Genomic DNA, 14,007 nt, shown 5'->3' with positions numbered 1-14,007 from the left:
CATTACTTGGTCAAATGGGGTTGAGTGGAATCTCCCTTCCATTTTTGATAGATAAGCAGGAGTTGCACATCTTCCTTCCCTACTAACCTCAGTCTATCATTGGCAAATTTGTAAATGCAAAGGAAGTGAGTTACCGAAGGTTGCGAAGACATATGTCATGATCATTAGACAATTTTAACTGCACTGGACACATATTAATTAGGCTGTGATGATTCAGCATGTGGCCTTGTCCAGATCAGCCTTGTGCTGGCTGCTTTCCTGGGGCTTAGTACCCAGTTACAGGAATTCTCATTCCTAAGCAAAAGCTTCTCTGCTCCCAGAGATCTCCAGCCCTCACCATACCTGTCACCCGCCCAGAACTGGGGTAGTGGCAATTCTGTAGCACCGTTCATTTGTAACAAGCCACTGGCCTTGTGAGGAAAGCAATTTGGGTCTCGATTGCAAGTTGCAAAATCCCTGCCTGCTACATCATACGACTTATGTAGTGCTTGGTATGACGTGGAAGCGGCTTACCAAAACAGAGCTCTGGAAGCAGGAGGGAGTAAAGAGCTACGTTCAGGGTATGCAGTTCTGCAGCCTGTGGCCACCATGGCTGCATGTTGCAGTCAGAACCCCATTTCCATGCTCTGTACCATGCAGGAGCAGGGCAACACTGACAGCGCCTGTGCTTCCGACCTTGTCACCCGTATAAAAGGTTTGAAGATCTTGCTGTAGCTCCCCACAGTAAGTTTCACCAAGATTATTGTACTGTGGTCCTGAAAAGGAAAACTGCGGAGGCCTGCAATCGCAGATTCCCACTAGATCTGCTGCATGCAGATAGTGTTGATAAAAATCAGTCACCGGATGCAACATCAGGAAACTTTTATACAAGTTTTTAATAAAAAAAATCAACAAAAAAATATATATAATGAGGCATTTTATGCAATGCATACATTCTTTATATCTGCAGGTACAGATAAATAACAGAAGGCAAAACCAAGTATCTTGCTTATCTTTGGCCATTAACCAATGATCACCCCCAAAGAGATATTACAGGGTTAAAGATTAATAAACCGTCTGTAAATTTCTCCCATTACAGACAAAGTGTCAGGCAGTAATACAGTAGTTAAGATTTTCAGAAATGTAAGGAAATATTTCTTTAACACTGCCCAATACTGAAATTTAACCTGATTTGCTGCTATGGAACTTAAGGCCTTCTTCAGCTGACACACAGGCAACACCCCTGGGTTCACATCAGACATACTCCAACCCTCACCTCAGCCTACTTGTCATCACCATACATTGCTCTAAAAAGCCAAGCTGTACCTCTTCATGAAATAAACTAGCAGGAATTCTTATCTGTGGATCAGTTTCCTGAACCCCAACCAATGTACATACATACAGAGCAGTCAAGTTTCCTTAAGTCAGTATTTTTTCTAACTCAGTGTCCCAGAATAGCTATCCTTCCACTTTACAGCACAGACGCATCTGATGGCTCTACCGAAGCAATATATACATGATACACATTAAAAATAATAAAAGCAATTTTTAAAGGTACATTGATAACATGTAGCAGCTTATGTCTATATATGTACATGTTTTCACAGTTATATTTTAGAAAATTGAGAACACCAGGAATACTTCTACTGTGTTTTCTATAAATATGAAAAATTTACCTGTCAGGCATTATGACAAAATAGTATTTAGATTATCACTTTAAATAGCTCTTGAAAACCTGTAGAGTTTTAAGCTTAAAGGCTGTTAAAGTTTGAGGATTCTTTAAAGTGTTTAGCCAGTTTCAGCAGCTGGGCCACCTGCCAGTTTGGGGTTTTTTTGTTTGTTTGTTTTGTTTTTGGTGGTTTGTTTTTTTAATTCAAATCTGGTAACAAAGGAACTCCACCACTTTTGATGGGATAGGCAAGTTCTTGACTTGGCTGGTGGGCATCACTCTTCGAATTGCCATGCGACATAGATGTTGGAGACTGGAAACTTGTTTTGGAGTTGCCCAGAAGTACACACTGCCATCCTGGGTCCTGCACAAAAAAAAAAGAAAACCAAAAACCCCACCAGAATTAATCCACCTGAATGATTTCAACTTAGTACAAATTCTCACATACATTGCTAGTTTGGGGGAATGCGCTCCGAGCTTCCTGTTGCTTAGTTCTAGCTGTTCCAGACTCATTTACATTAGATGCCAGTTCTTCTTTTAAGCTATAACAGCACAATAAGCAACTTGCCGATTATCTGTGCGCCAGGCTCGCGCAGACCTTCCAACAGCTATTGAGTACACCACCTGCAACAGAGTAACTGCCCTGGATGATCTATGGGTCTCTTCCCAATCCACATGTTTGTGGGTCTGTCCTTCATTCATTCTCAAAGACAAGAAATGAGTTTATCAGCTTCTGGATTTTACTAGTATTCCAGGCATGTTTAAACAAACAGTACCAGAAGTAAAACCAAGTCAGAAGCATCATGTTGCAAGTCACAACTGAAGCTTTTTAAGAGACTTAGCCACTGTTTTCAACCTTTTGTGTTACCTTAATATTTTAGAAAGGAGGAAAAAAAAAAAAGTATATACTTGCCCTGCAGCTAGAACACTGCCATCAGTAGAAAAAGTACAGCAGAGCCCATTGTTCAGAGGCGCAACTTGTACAGGGTATTCTTCATCAATTCTCCAGAATCTTACCATTCTGAAAAGGGAAGAAGAAAGTAGTAAGTTATCAGAGTAGACATTTAATTCTGATATTTTCTGACACTGCACAAGAAACTAGTCTGAAGTAGAGCTCAGTGAATTTTTCTAAACATTTTAATATGCATACAAGGTGTTTCAGATTTGGCCTGAAATGCTATGACGACTTCATTCCTGATATGTATATTGATCGGTACTTCTTCAACCATTTTAACTCTGCCAATTAAAATAAAAGATTGCCTTCAACAGCAGAAAGCAATAACGTGACCTACAGATGCTACGAAAGCTCAACAATGCGTGTCTGAATTAAAAAAAACAACCTAAAACCCTCCTGTAGATATCTTAACACCCTTGCTGTCATCTTGAGAAAGCATTCTTCCTATTCTTAAAATAGTTCTTCAAAATATTTTTGCAGTGTTAGCAGAAGTCAAATGGGAGATCACAGAATAATTTACCTGCATTAACTCTATTTACATTTTTCACTGTTTACAACCGCTCTTTTTCTGATTTCAGCTTTTACATGCTTTAAGTTATTCAGATCATCTATTCTGTACACAACCAATTATTTCTACGTTAAGAATAAACATATACCAGAAAACTCATCTACTTCTACCATGACCATTAGAAGCCATTACTCAATTAAAAAAAAAAGCTGGCTTAGTATTTAGAAGTTCATGTCATACGGGAAGAATTAAGAGAAGTAACAAACCTTTCCTCATACTTACTTATCATCAGCAAGGCTTGCAATATGTAGTCCATCGTGACTAAAAGATACAGATCTGACCCATCGGTCATTTGCACCTCCAGCAAATATTGGAGTAGGAGGGGGAAACAGATGCCTGGAGATAGAGAGACACGTAGCTAACAGCATGATGTTTAAGAACTATGGAAGTGTTTCCTTCAGCCATGACTAGCAAAGCTGAGGAAGAAAAAACGGATTGAACATCTAATTATAAAATCAGGAGTGGAGACTGAACTACTGTATATTCTGTAGTACTGAACACTTCAGCTTTGCTGAAGATGCTTAAATTAGTACTAAAAATATCAGTACCTTAAATTCTTTCTCAGAGTTTTACTTACCCGAATTCCATAAGGATAACTCCAATATGTGGATCCCAGACATAGACTCGAGTATCATAAGATGCAGTAGCCAGTAAAGCTCCATCAGGAGAAAACTCACAAGCTACAACATCATTGTGATGTCCTTCAAGTTTCCGTATCATGGAGTATTTATCCATATCCCAGAGAAAAACCTGCAATTAAATAAGGTAATGTTATAGCTCTGCTCAGAGATGCAATGAAGCATTTACTTTTTTTTTAATATTGCTGCTAGTCTTATTTAGATTATATTAAAATCAGGCATTATGAATTACTACAATTAAGAAATATGCTCAGTGTCATACTCAGATTAAAATCAATTTTTAAAAAATAATTAAAGCAGACATGCAAGTTCTAACTTGAGTTTGTTAAATGTTATTAACAAAATAAGCCAAAATATAAGATAAAGGCAACACAATTTAACCATGTAGCTTACTGAAATTCATGTATTATGAAACTATTTTATTAAAATATGCAGAAATAAATAGGGTTAAAACTCTACAGTCCCCTCTTTTCAGTAACTACCAAAATTTTAAGAAATATACAGACAGAAAATGTAAGGTTAACATATTGTTACTCCAGTGGCATCCCTTTGAGTTTAAGATCACTTGTTTACAATTGGCTTGGATCACCAACGTCAGCCTAGGAAGAGAAACAGATACTGCAAGCAAAAAGAATTTTCACAGCCAAAAGTTATGTCTCTGGCAAAACAATAGGGAAGTCTAACCACATTATTAGAAAGAATTTATGCATCTTAAATCAAGTCAACACTAAAAAACAACATTAATACTACAATTTACCCCGCTAATTGCATATTGTATTATAAAAGGTAATAGTATTCAAGGATTTTACATGCAGTTGTACATTTATATATAATCAAAATAAAGACTGTGCAGAATTACTTAATAGGAACGATCTATGTACTGCAGCATAATTTTATAGAAAATGTACGTCTTTAGCATAAGATGTTATGTCCCTAAAAGAGCTCATTAGGGTCTGTGATTTTTCCCCTGACTCAGTTTTACGGCACAAATTAAATACTGGCATCTTGGATAAATTTGTATGTTTGACCAAAGCAAACATAGCCTTAGTGCCTCACATACTTCCTAAACCTGAACCGTTTTACAATCACTTATAAACACGTTGACCAGTTTCTCCAAGGAGACCCCAACATTCCATAAAACTGAAAACTAAGTTTTAGGAGTCAGTTTGTTTCACTGCTGTGAAAATTATTAAAAAAATAAAAAGAAAGAAAGAAAGCAGAAAGTGGACATCAACCAGCACCTGCGTACGTACAGTACACCTTGCAGTCGAATGCAAGGTTACTTCGTCCTACGGTAAAGTTCGCCCCCAGCCTGGTAGCCAGAGATGCCACTCTTTCTGCCCAGCTAACACCATTGTGCTCCTGTGTGAGTGGTGCCAGCTTAACCTCAATCACACCAATATTGCTGCCACCACCTGTGACAGGGAAAGCAAGAAGCTTATGGAAAACACACAGCCTAAGATATCAACGTATACATCCACATCTGCTCTATTTAAAGAAGAAACAAAACCCAGACCTCAACTATTCTCTATCAAATCCGCACTGATAATTTCCAGTATAAAATGCATTTGAACAGTCATCCATATAAAGTGGTATCCAATGACTTAATTGTGCTTTTTACTCAGCATCACTAGGCTTCATTAAACTACCTGCAAAGCTCCTTTAACTAGACTGAATTCCCCTTTCTGTTTTATCTAACTCTTCAGTGCCAAGAAAAGCAGCTTATGGCATATGTGCTTTACCTGCACTGCTTTCAGTTCTCTAGCAGGGCATTAGAATACAGATGAAAACAAAACCAGTATGCTGTTCTTCGTTCTAGATCTAGATATGAGTGCCATTTGTATTGGAAAACATGTAGAAACATTTTTGTTCAGCAGGAGATACCATGACTGGCTCAGACTTTGAAAAGTCCTTTTCATTGAGCAGGAAACAGAAAGGATAAAATCAGCAACAAAATAGTTTAATGCATTAATTTAAGTATCTTTTAACACTGGAAGCTTTAGTCATCTTTGGTTTTATGCTATGAACACGTGCAGATGTGTAGAACTATTTCTGAAAGAATGCTTACAGTTTCTTCCACTAAAAGCAGTGCAAGTTCAATTCATAGATCAGTGTCTTAATGCACTATTTGCTAGTTCAATTTCATGCACTTTTACATCATCATAAAACATTAGAAGTTCATGACACCGAGCACAAGCTTAATGTTACTTAGATTTAAAATGATTATGCACACAATTCAGTAGATTTAATGAACAAGAAACTCTGACACATACTGCTTTACTAGCTCCAACAGAACAGAGAATAGAGGAGTCTGGGGAGAATGCACAACCATATACCCAGTTCTGATGTCCTCTCAACACTTTCATCATATTTCCTAAAAAGAAAGACATTCCTGTAAGAATTGATTAAATACTACAAATTCAAATTAAAAAGCTTTTCCAAATTAGTTCTTCCTCTATAAAACTGTGTACTATTTTTCCAAACAACATCTTGCAGAGTCATTCTACACAGAAATAAAAATTCTGTCATGCAGCCTCTAAATCCTATGTCCCTACTCAAACAGGTCACCTCATGCACCGTTTTAACTTAATCAAACACCATCTTATACCTTTAGGTTACACACAGATAAAGAATTTCAAGAGAGCCTACAGACTGAGTGACTAATAGAACAAAACTACATTTTTAAGAAATCCTGACCTGAGTTTATAGCAATAAAAGAGGAGAATACGTGGATATTTTTCCTACGTATTACAGCACATAAACTTGAAATGCATACCATCATCTTTGAGGTCCCACACTCTCAGCGTTTTGTCTCTGGACGCAGACACTAAAATCAGGCTGCCATCAGGGGCAAAGGTCAAATCTCGAACAACTTCTGTATGGTCCATCAGGTTAAGGAGGAGTTTTCCTGTTACATGAAAACACCAGTTTAAAATGAAGGACTGTACTTTTATTCAGATCAAATGCTTTATGGATATAAATACAGAATACAAAATTACAGCATGTAAAGCCACATTTTCTTTGTAGAAACGCTTCCTACAGTAAGAAGCATGCGTATCCTTCTAGATTCTTCTGTATCGAGAGGCAACTTCCTGAAAAGCTAGTAAATCTATGCACTGAAACCATGCGCCTCAGAAATAGGGCAAGACTTGTCTGTTGATAGACATCTCAGTTCTAAGCTTAAATTTACAAGATAACAACAAAATACTCCATAGCCATTAGTTTCATTTTTTTAAGCTACTAAGTTCTCTCCCAACCTAGCAGCTGTGCTACCAGCTACACTGAGATTCCCTAATTTCAGACTCAGTCTCTTATCTTATGAAATTATTTACTTTAAAAAAATAATAAAAAGTCCTTATCAACATAATCCTTCCCCATACTCAAGAACAGAGAGCTACTTTGTGTTTTGAAAGTTTCCTTTGTTTGAAAGTATATTAAAACTACAATCCGGCAGATGATTTTAGAGTAAATAACCAACACACACAGTCAATCGCATACTTCACCGTTTTGCAGCAACAAGGCTTCATCTTCCACCACTTACATCTCAAAGCATGACCCGAGTCTGTTCCTTCCTTTAGCAGCATTTGAACATTTCTGCTCGCAGGAGTTCATGCCTGTTCTAGATTACTTAATTTGTATTCAAGGTTCTGGTCCCAACTAAAATTCTGCAAGCAATTCATTCTGTGTATTAATGATATTACTACTGCATAAACTGACAATGAAGTGCCAACTTCGTCTCGCACACTCTACCTGTGTATACATCCCAGATCTTGATGCGCCCATTGTTCAGGCCTGTTGCAAGTAGAAGCTGGTCTTGCCCAAACTTGAAACGGTGCCATTCTATATTCACACAGCGGCTCTGCTTTTCAGGCACGGAAGACCCAAAAGCAAGACTCCAGACAATGTCACCACAGTCTATTATATGTTCACAAGGCTTGTTCTTCTGACCACTGTCGCTATTCTGCCTCGCAAGTCTTGTACTGACAGAATTTGCAACATTCTTTGTGCCATGCAACAAGCTGCAAAACAAACAAACAAACAAATAGCATAAAATATATTGAAAAAAAAATAGAACAAAAAGGTCCTTAAGATGTAATGAAATCTGTGAGTTGCCATAACATACATTTTGGAGACTCATAATGATGCATTTTTACTTTGAAATTATAAAAGCAGCTTTTTCTTACAACTGTCAAAAATTACTAACACCTGGAAACCTTCTTACACAATATAATACTAACAATTTTGTACACATTTTTACCTCCGTAGAGAGCAATATATTAACCCGTTGTGAAAAACAACATTTTTAAAGCATTTACAGAAAAATGCATCACAAATTTCTAAGACTTTCTGCTAAATGAGCAAGGAGTTCCCTGCAATGCACTCACATGTGCGAAATGCTGGGAAGAGAAACTGAGGCCAGCATGTGAAAACCAATTAACCACGAGCAGAAAGAGGAAAAAAAAAAAAGGGAGGCAGGATTTGCTGGGATGAGAAATGTAACCAGCTACAAAAATGCAACTGCTGGTTACTGTAAACGTCATTAAAATGCAACCTGCAAGTGAAAAGAAAATGTCTTTTGGAACTTAATTTGCATTCTAATAAGAGTGATAAGGAAAGATGTTCACCTTTAAGTAAATTCTTAAAAGGTAAAACAAATAGCTTTCTGATAGGAAATTTTAAAGTCCAGATCTGCCCAAGTCTTTAAATTTCCTTTTCATTCTAACTTCCTCTTATCTTAACGCACCTGAATTAATTAATAAATCACTCATCCTATCTCTGTGAGGCTGCAATAGTTGTTTCTCTTGCTGGCCACAGAGGAAGAGGTAAAACAATAGCTGTTAAAGAATCAGTTTTTCCCAAAGACGTCAAAGCCTAAAAAGCCAATACATGCGCTTTAGCCTATTAAACGCTATCTCCTATTTTGAAATTCTGAAGTTTTTCAGGAGAATGAACAGCCACATGGTTTTGTCTTACAAGCTGTTAAGGCACTGCGACCAGGGGACCAGCTTCACTACGCGATGCCCTTGCGACCACGCGAAGTAAGATCCATCGGGAGCAAACGCCACAGTCCAGTTCTCGCGCCCGCACTTCTTGTCGAAAGGAGAAGTCGGGGCCAAGAGCTCTCCTGCCGTGCGCGAGCGTGCTAAAAAGGAAACAGAGCGGAAATGCCGTTAACACAAAAAAAAGCTAGCATATTTTAAAAGGTTACAAGGGAGCCAGGCAGTGCATTAATTACTTTGCTCTTATTTCATGCCATGGAAAGCAATCGGGGAAGCGGTCTCAGTGCCACTGTACAGCCAATCGCCAGACTAAGCCGCAGCTGCCAAGAGACGGAGCCCCCGAGGAGCAGCAGCTCAGTGCCCGCTGCCGGCAGGCGGCCGCCCCGCCGCGGGCAGCCCCTCCGCACCGCGCGTCCCGGTGGTTCCGGGGGCTGCGCGACCGGCCGCCCCCCGCCCGCAGCCCAGCCGCGCCGCGGCCGCCCGCTCCCCCCAGCAGGACGAGGGGACAGCCCCCGCGCCCTGCCCCGCGGTGCAGCCGTGCGCCCGGCCCCGGCCCCGCCGCCTCCGCCCGCAGAGCCGGGCAGCGCCTCCGCCAGCCCCAGCGCGGCTCAGCCCCGGCCCCGCGCGGCCTTACCCCCACCCGCGCCCCACCGGCCCGCGCCCGCCCCTCACCGATGAGCTTCTCGTTGACAGTCGGGGGAAAGCTGGCCATCTACGGGGCCGCCCTTCGGACCGGCTCGGGACCTGCAACGGAGCGAGAACGGCCGCCGCTAGCCGGGGACGCAGGGACTGGGACAAAATGGCGGCGGCGGCGCGGGGTGTAGCGCGGGGCGGAGAGGCGGCGGCCCCGCCCCACTCCGGCGGTCGCGCCCTCCCTCGCTCCTCCCGCGGGCGAGAGGGCGGGGCCCCGGGCGAGGGGCGGGGCCTTGGGGTGCAGGCTACGCCCCCCGCGCAGCCGCCGGCGGTGGTTGGGTGCGTGGTCCGCGGCCATGGCCTCGCTCCCGCCCCGCTGTTCCGCGCCCTCCGGCGCGCTGGGCCTGGGCCCCGGCAGCCGCTGCTGTGAAACAGCCGGTCCTGCCGTGCGGGAGGGGAACGCGGTCCCACGGCTGCTCCAGGCCGTGGAGCGCAGCTTCCAGTCCCGTCCGTGCCCGAAGCTGTCCCATTTTACCGGCACGGAGGGGCTGCGCGTAGCGACCCGGCTCCCTCACAGCGTGGGGGTTCAAAGAGTCGGGAAGAGTCATGGTGACCCCCCCCAGTACTGCAATTAAAAGACCTTTTGTAGCTGCTCCCGTGGGGACGTGCTGATGAGGCTGCGTTGATAAACTGCGGAGTCCTCAAGTGGGGTAGGAAATGTTCTTCTGTCGCTGCCATGCCCAGCCAGCAGCAGTTAGCCACCGGGCCACAGCCAGCTAGAGAGAGGTTGTCTCCGTTATCTTCCAAGCCAGGTTGTGACATCCTTGATGTCTGTTTGACCACGAGACTACAAGGCGACACGAAGCCAAAAACTATGTGAAAGCTTACACGACTGCCTTGCGGAATGTGTGTAGGACAGTGACGTCTGCACTTCACTTCATCTTCCCTAGCAGCGGCTGGAGAACGCTGGGGATTTCCTACTCTTCGATGTTTCATTCTGAATGTGTATAGTTCAGCATCTAAATCCAGCAAGATCTGGCTTATGATAAAGTTTTGAATTTACTGTTAAAGTTAATGGAGCTGTCCATAAACAACTTGGAGAAAGAGACCCTGAGGCCACCTCATTCTCTGCATGATTTTGTGTTGATATCTGTGTATTTCCCTGTCCCCTTCCTTTTCCTTTTTCTTTCTCCTTTTGCATATCTGAGTTCTGCCCCCCTTCTAGACTAGGTGACTCTTCCGTGCTCTCTCCTTGGACTTCAGAGAACCACATAGCAGGATAATTAACTGCAGATAATAACTATGATTTCACTCCAAAGTAGTGGCCTGGCTGGTAAATGCACTGAAACAGCTGTAGGGATTAGCTATTCAGCTGTAGCAACATCCAGAAATTACCCTTAAGTAAGCAAGGCAAGCGAAGCGTTTTTTAAATTATGTAGTGAGACAATGTCAAAGAAAGGAGCAGAAAGAAGTTTTGAATATGTTTGGTAGTCCAAGCACTAGTATGGATTAATTCTGGTTTGTATAAACACTCTTAGAACATCCTGGCACTAATTTGAGACAGTTCTTTTTAGCAGCATGATCCTGTTCCTGCTCTATCAATCCTCTGCTGCCTGCAGATGGAAAAGCCCTAAGCAGCTATCTTCACTGAATCCCTCAACAACTTCTTATAACAAGGTGGGTTTGTAGCCAGAGAATGTTGTGAAATACCGCTTTGGAGTTACTCATAAGTTGTGAATGTTTGAACCAGGCCATCCCATAGCTGGTCTGACTCACTTTGTAGGATTCCTCCCGAGGGTCTGAGCCAGAATGCAGCCAGAATAAGGTTGGGTTCCGTTGGCTTACCTTGGGGGCTGGCATAGCCACGGAAAGATAGCAGTGGAGTGATGCAGCTTTGTGGGAGTGTTACCACGTTTCTGCCTTTCTTGCTCGTTTTTTTTAAAAGAAGCAAAGTATTTGGCAATTTATTATTTCTTTAAGTCTCTCTATTTCTGTAAGTACTGCTCCAATAGTTGGTGATTCTTCCTCGGTGTGCTTTCTGCTCATTGATGTAACAGATTTGAGGGACAGAACAGGTGATTACCTCATTTAGTCTGGTCTTCGTATAACAGAGGAATACAATTTAATCTAATTCAACGCACCTTCAAAGAGTGCAGACTTCCAGCAGTTACACTGTTGTTCAGCCTTTACAACACTGGAGTCCAAATGGCAATTTTTGAACTTCCCAGTCCACGTTTTCTGTGTTATGGACACAAAGACAAATTGCGATATGTAAATTGCCAGGTTTTTGCAAGCTTACTAGAAATTGTTTGGTGTAACAGGCTGTCCTGGAGACATTACTAGCACCTTCTCTTTTCGTGCCTGGCTGGAAGGGCTGTTGTCTCCTGTCTGTAGCCAGAGCAGAAGAGGTGGAAAGCTGGGTTCTATCTGCAAGTTGCCAACTCAACCGTTCAGGTCGGTAAAAGGTATGTTTCTAAAAATCAGTCAAAGCCTGAGGAGATAAAGAATCCACACTTCCTTTCTTGGCACCCTTCTCATTTATTTTCCTTGGAAGTGAACCACACTGGATGATTTTTCAGATGATTTTTACTGTGCTTCACTGGTGAGGCATGGCTGTGGAATCAAGGGTGGCACCAGGCTGCGTGCCCCACACAGTCACATGCTGCGAGGGCCTGCACGGCTGCGCGAATGACTCAAGGCTGATTTATGTATTTTCCATTATCTTCCTTTATGGATACAGCTGCCAAGTCTGCACAGTGCTGTTCAGCTGGGAAGCTCATGAACTCAGTGCCATCTTTCTCCATCAAGACTTTACACACTACAATAAGCTTTCGCAAATGAAAGGACTTTCATTGTCTGCCCATCTTGGAAATATTTTCTGAGATCCAAGTTACGGAGCTTTTCCCCAGGCTGCTGAAGCACCAGGATCTGCTTATTTCACATTCTTGTATTCTGACATGGTTAATCTAGTTATATCCATTTCATTTGTTTTTTCTTCTCTGATTTTTTAAACGGATGTATGTTTCTTAATCAGTTTTGTGGAAGTCTCTTTGACGCAGTCAGTCATTAGACTGGACTAGGAAGGTCATCTGAAACTAGTGCGTATCCCCGATATGGAACTGTGCTGCTTTTAGTGCTGTTTCCTCTTTGTATCCCTTTGTAATATTATCTGCAGTTTGTAAAATGAGCCTAGGTGTTTGCCTCCTGCGTTTCCTGTCTTCTAGCTACTTGCAAGACTCTCAGCAGTGTGCTTGCTGTGCTTCATTTCCACTGCTACGGTTTCCCGCTGGAAGGCTTCCCCCACTGAAAGGCTGCTCATCCCATTCACGAATCCTAGGACAGATCAGCAGTGAATTTAGATCACAGTTTCTGTCCAAGTTTTGCTTACTGTGCTGTTCCCCATTCAGCTTGCGCAAGCCATTCCAACAAGGTTACTCTGCTCAGGGACCACTGAGGCTATCGGTTTCTGTAAGTTGTGGTTGTTTGGGTTGTACAGACAGCCCTCTGGAAGTTAGGTCTGCACAGCAAGTGTAAAATACATAGCAAAGTACTAGAAAAGCCCGTGGTGCTTTTTCAGACCCACGAGTTATGTCCTCCCTCTTCACAGCTGTCATTCTATAAAGCACTCCTGACGGATGATAGGTAAGGGAACAATTCAGGCCAGTCACACCAAGACCAAGGTAGCTGATCTATGCAATAGTGCATACATCTTGGCGTTCTGGCTATCATTAAAAATTACACTATTTCTAGTCTACACGGTTAATAATTCACAAGCTCCTGTTTGTTTTGAGTAGCCTCCTTGGGATGGAGAAAGTTCCGGGTAGGTTTGTGGAGGCAAAAGAGAAGGTGAAAGGAAAAAGCAGAATGGAAGAAAGAAAGAGATGGCAAAGAGGTTTGAAGAGAAAAAGGGGTTGCAGTGAAGAGAATGGTGAGCCGCAGAGAAGTTGTGTCGGTCAGAGAGGAGAAAGGGCCATCATCAGAGTTCTGAAATAGATTAGCTGCTGTTACTGCCACGGCGCACACTGGAAAACTCAGCACTGACCAGCTAATGATTCCAGGGGCCTGGGGGAGCAGCGAAAGCTTGAACCTCTCCCTTGAGAGGCTGGGTAGGTATAGCCCTGACAGATAGCCCTGGGAACTGCATCTGCCAACTGCAGTCATGACGGAAGGGTTACCCTAGAGGTACAGACCTACTCTGGGAGAGCTGCAGTCTATCCTACATCACTTTCTGTTTGGCCTTTCTTGCAGCAATTGCTGCTGGCAGGTCCCGTCTCTGTCCTCAGCAGAGTACAGGAGCTCGGACTGTAACGAGCTCTGACGTGGCCGTGAGAGGAAGTGCCTTGTGCTCAGCATGTGCAGGCCTTAGTGGTAATCTTCCTTAAGAAGAATAAATGTAAAGAAGGATGGATTACTGACCTGTGAGAGAATGTAACAAAGGTCAGACTCAAACAAAAAGATTTTTTCGAAAGCACTGAGACTTGTGTGCTTAGTGCTTATTGAATTACTACGGGAATTGAGTGAAAAATATCCCTTTTCTCTTTGAAAAGCTTTAGGCCAAAATAGCG

At 42.6% G+C, this 14,007-nt stretch overlaps 1 protein-coding gene across 1 annotated transcript; it reads right to left on the bottom strand.

Moving 5' to 3' along the window:
• Positions 1-851: 851 nt before the first annotated feature.
• WSB1 (WD repeat and SOCS box containing 1) lies at positions 852-9,622 on the bottom strand. The gene is made up of 9 exons (XM_075440127.1): positions 9,482-9,622; positions 8,784-8,952; positions 7,560-7,828; positions 6,586-6,717; positions 6,083-6,183; positions 3,749-3,921; positions 3,394-3,507; positions 2,562-2,669; positions 852-2,012 (listed from the first exon to the last, which is right to left on the bottom strand). The coding sequence occupies exons 1-9, from the start codon at positions 9,519-9,521 to the stop codon at positions 1,853-1,855; spliced, it is 1,266 nt and encodes a 421-aa protein (XP_075296242.1). The 5' UTR covers positions 9,522-9,622; the 3' UTR covers positions 852-1,852.
• Positions 9,623-14,007: the final 4,385 nt, after the last annotated feature.

This window comes from Opisthocomus hoazin, chromosome 20, assembly GCF_030867145.1.
Source record: "Opisthocomus hoazin isolate bOpiHoa1 chromosome 20, bOpiHoa1.hap1, whole genome shotgun sequence".
Lineage (NCBI taxonomy): Eukaryota > Metazoa > Chordata > Aves > Opisthocomiformes > Opisthocomidae > Opisthocomus > Opisthocomus hoazin.
Note: the sequence above shows the minus strand (reverse complement) of the source record. Positions and strands in the feature narration are given on the sequence as shown.

Bases quoted from the DNA above. Each gene is read 5' to 3' on its own strand.
- WSB1 (XM_075440127.1), bottom strand. From the start codon at position 9,521: ATGGCCAGCTTTCCCCCGACTGTCAACGAGAAGCTCATCG. The intron at 3,922-6,082 runs GTATGTGTCAGA...ATTTAATTGCAG, and splicing joins CTGTTGGAGCTAGTAAAGCA to GTTTTTCTCTGGGATATGGA. The intron at 2,670-3,393 runs GTAAGTATGAGG...TTCCCTTTTCAG, and splicing joins GCAAGCCTTGCTGATGATAA to AATGGTAAGATTCTGGAGAA.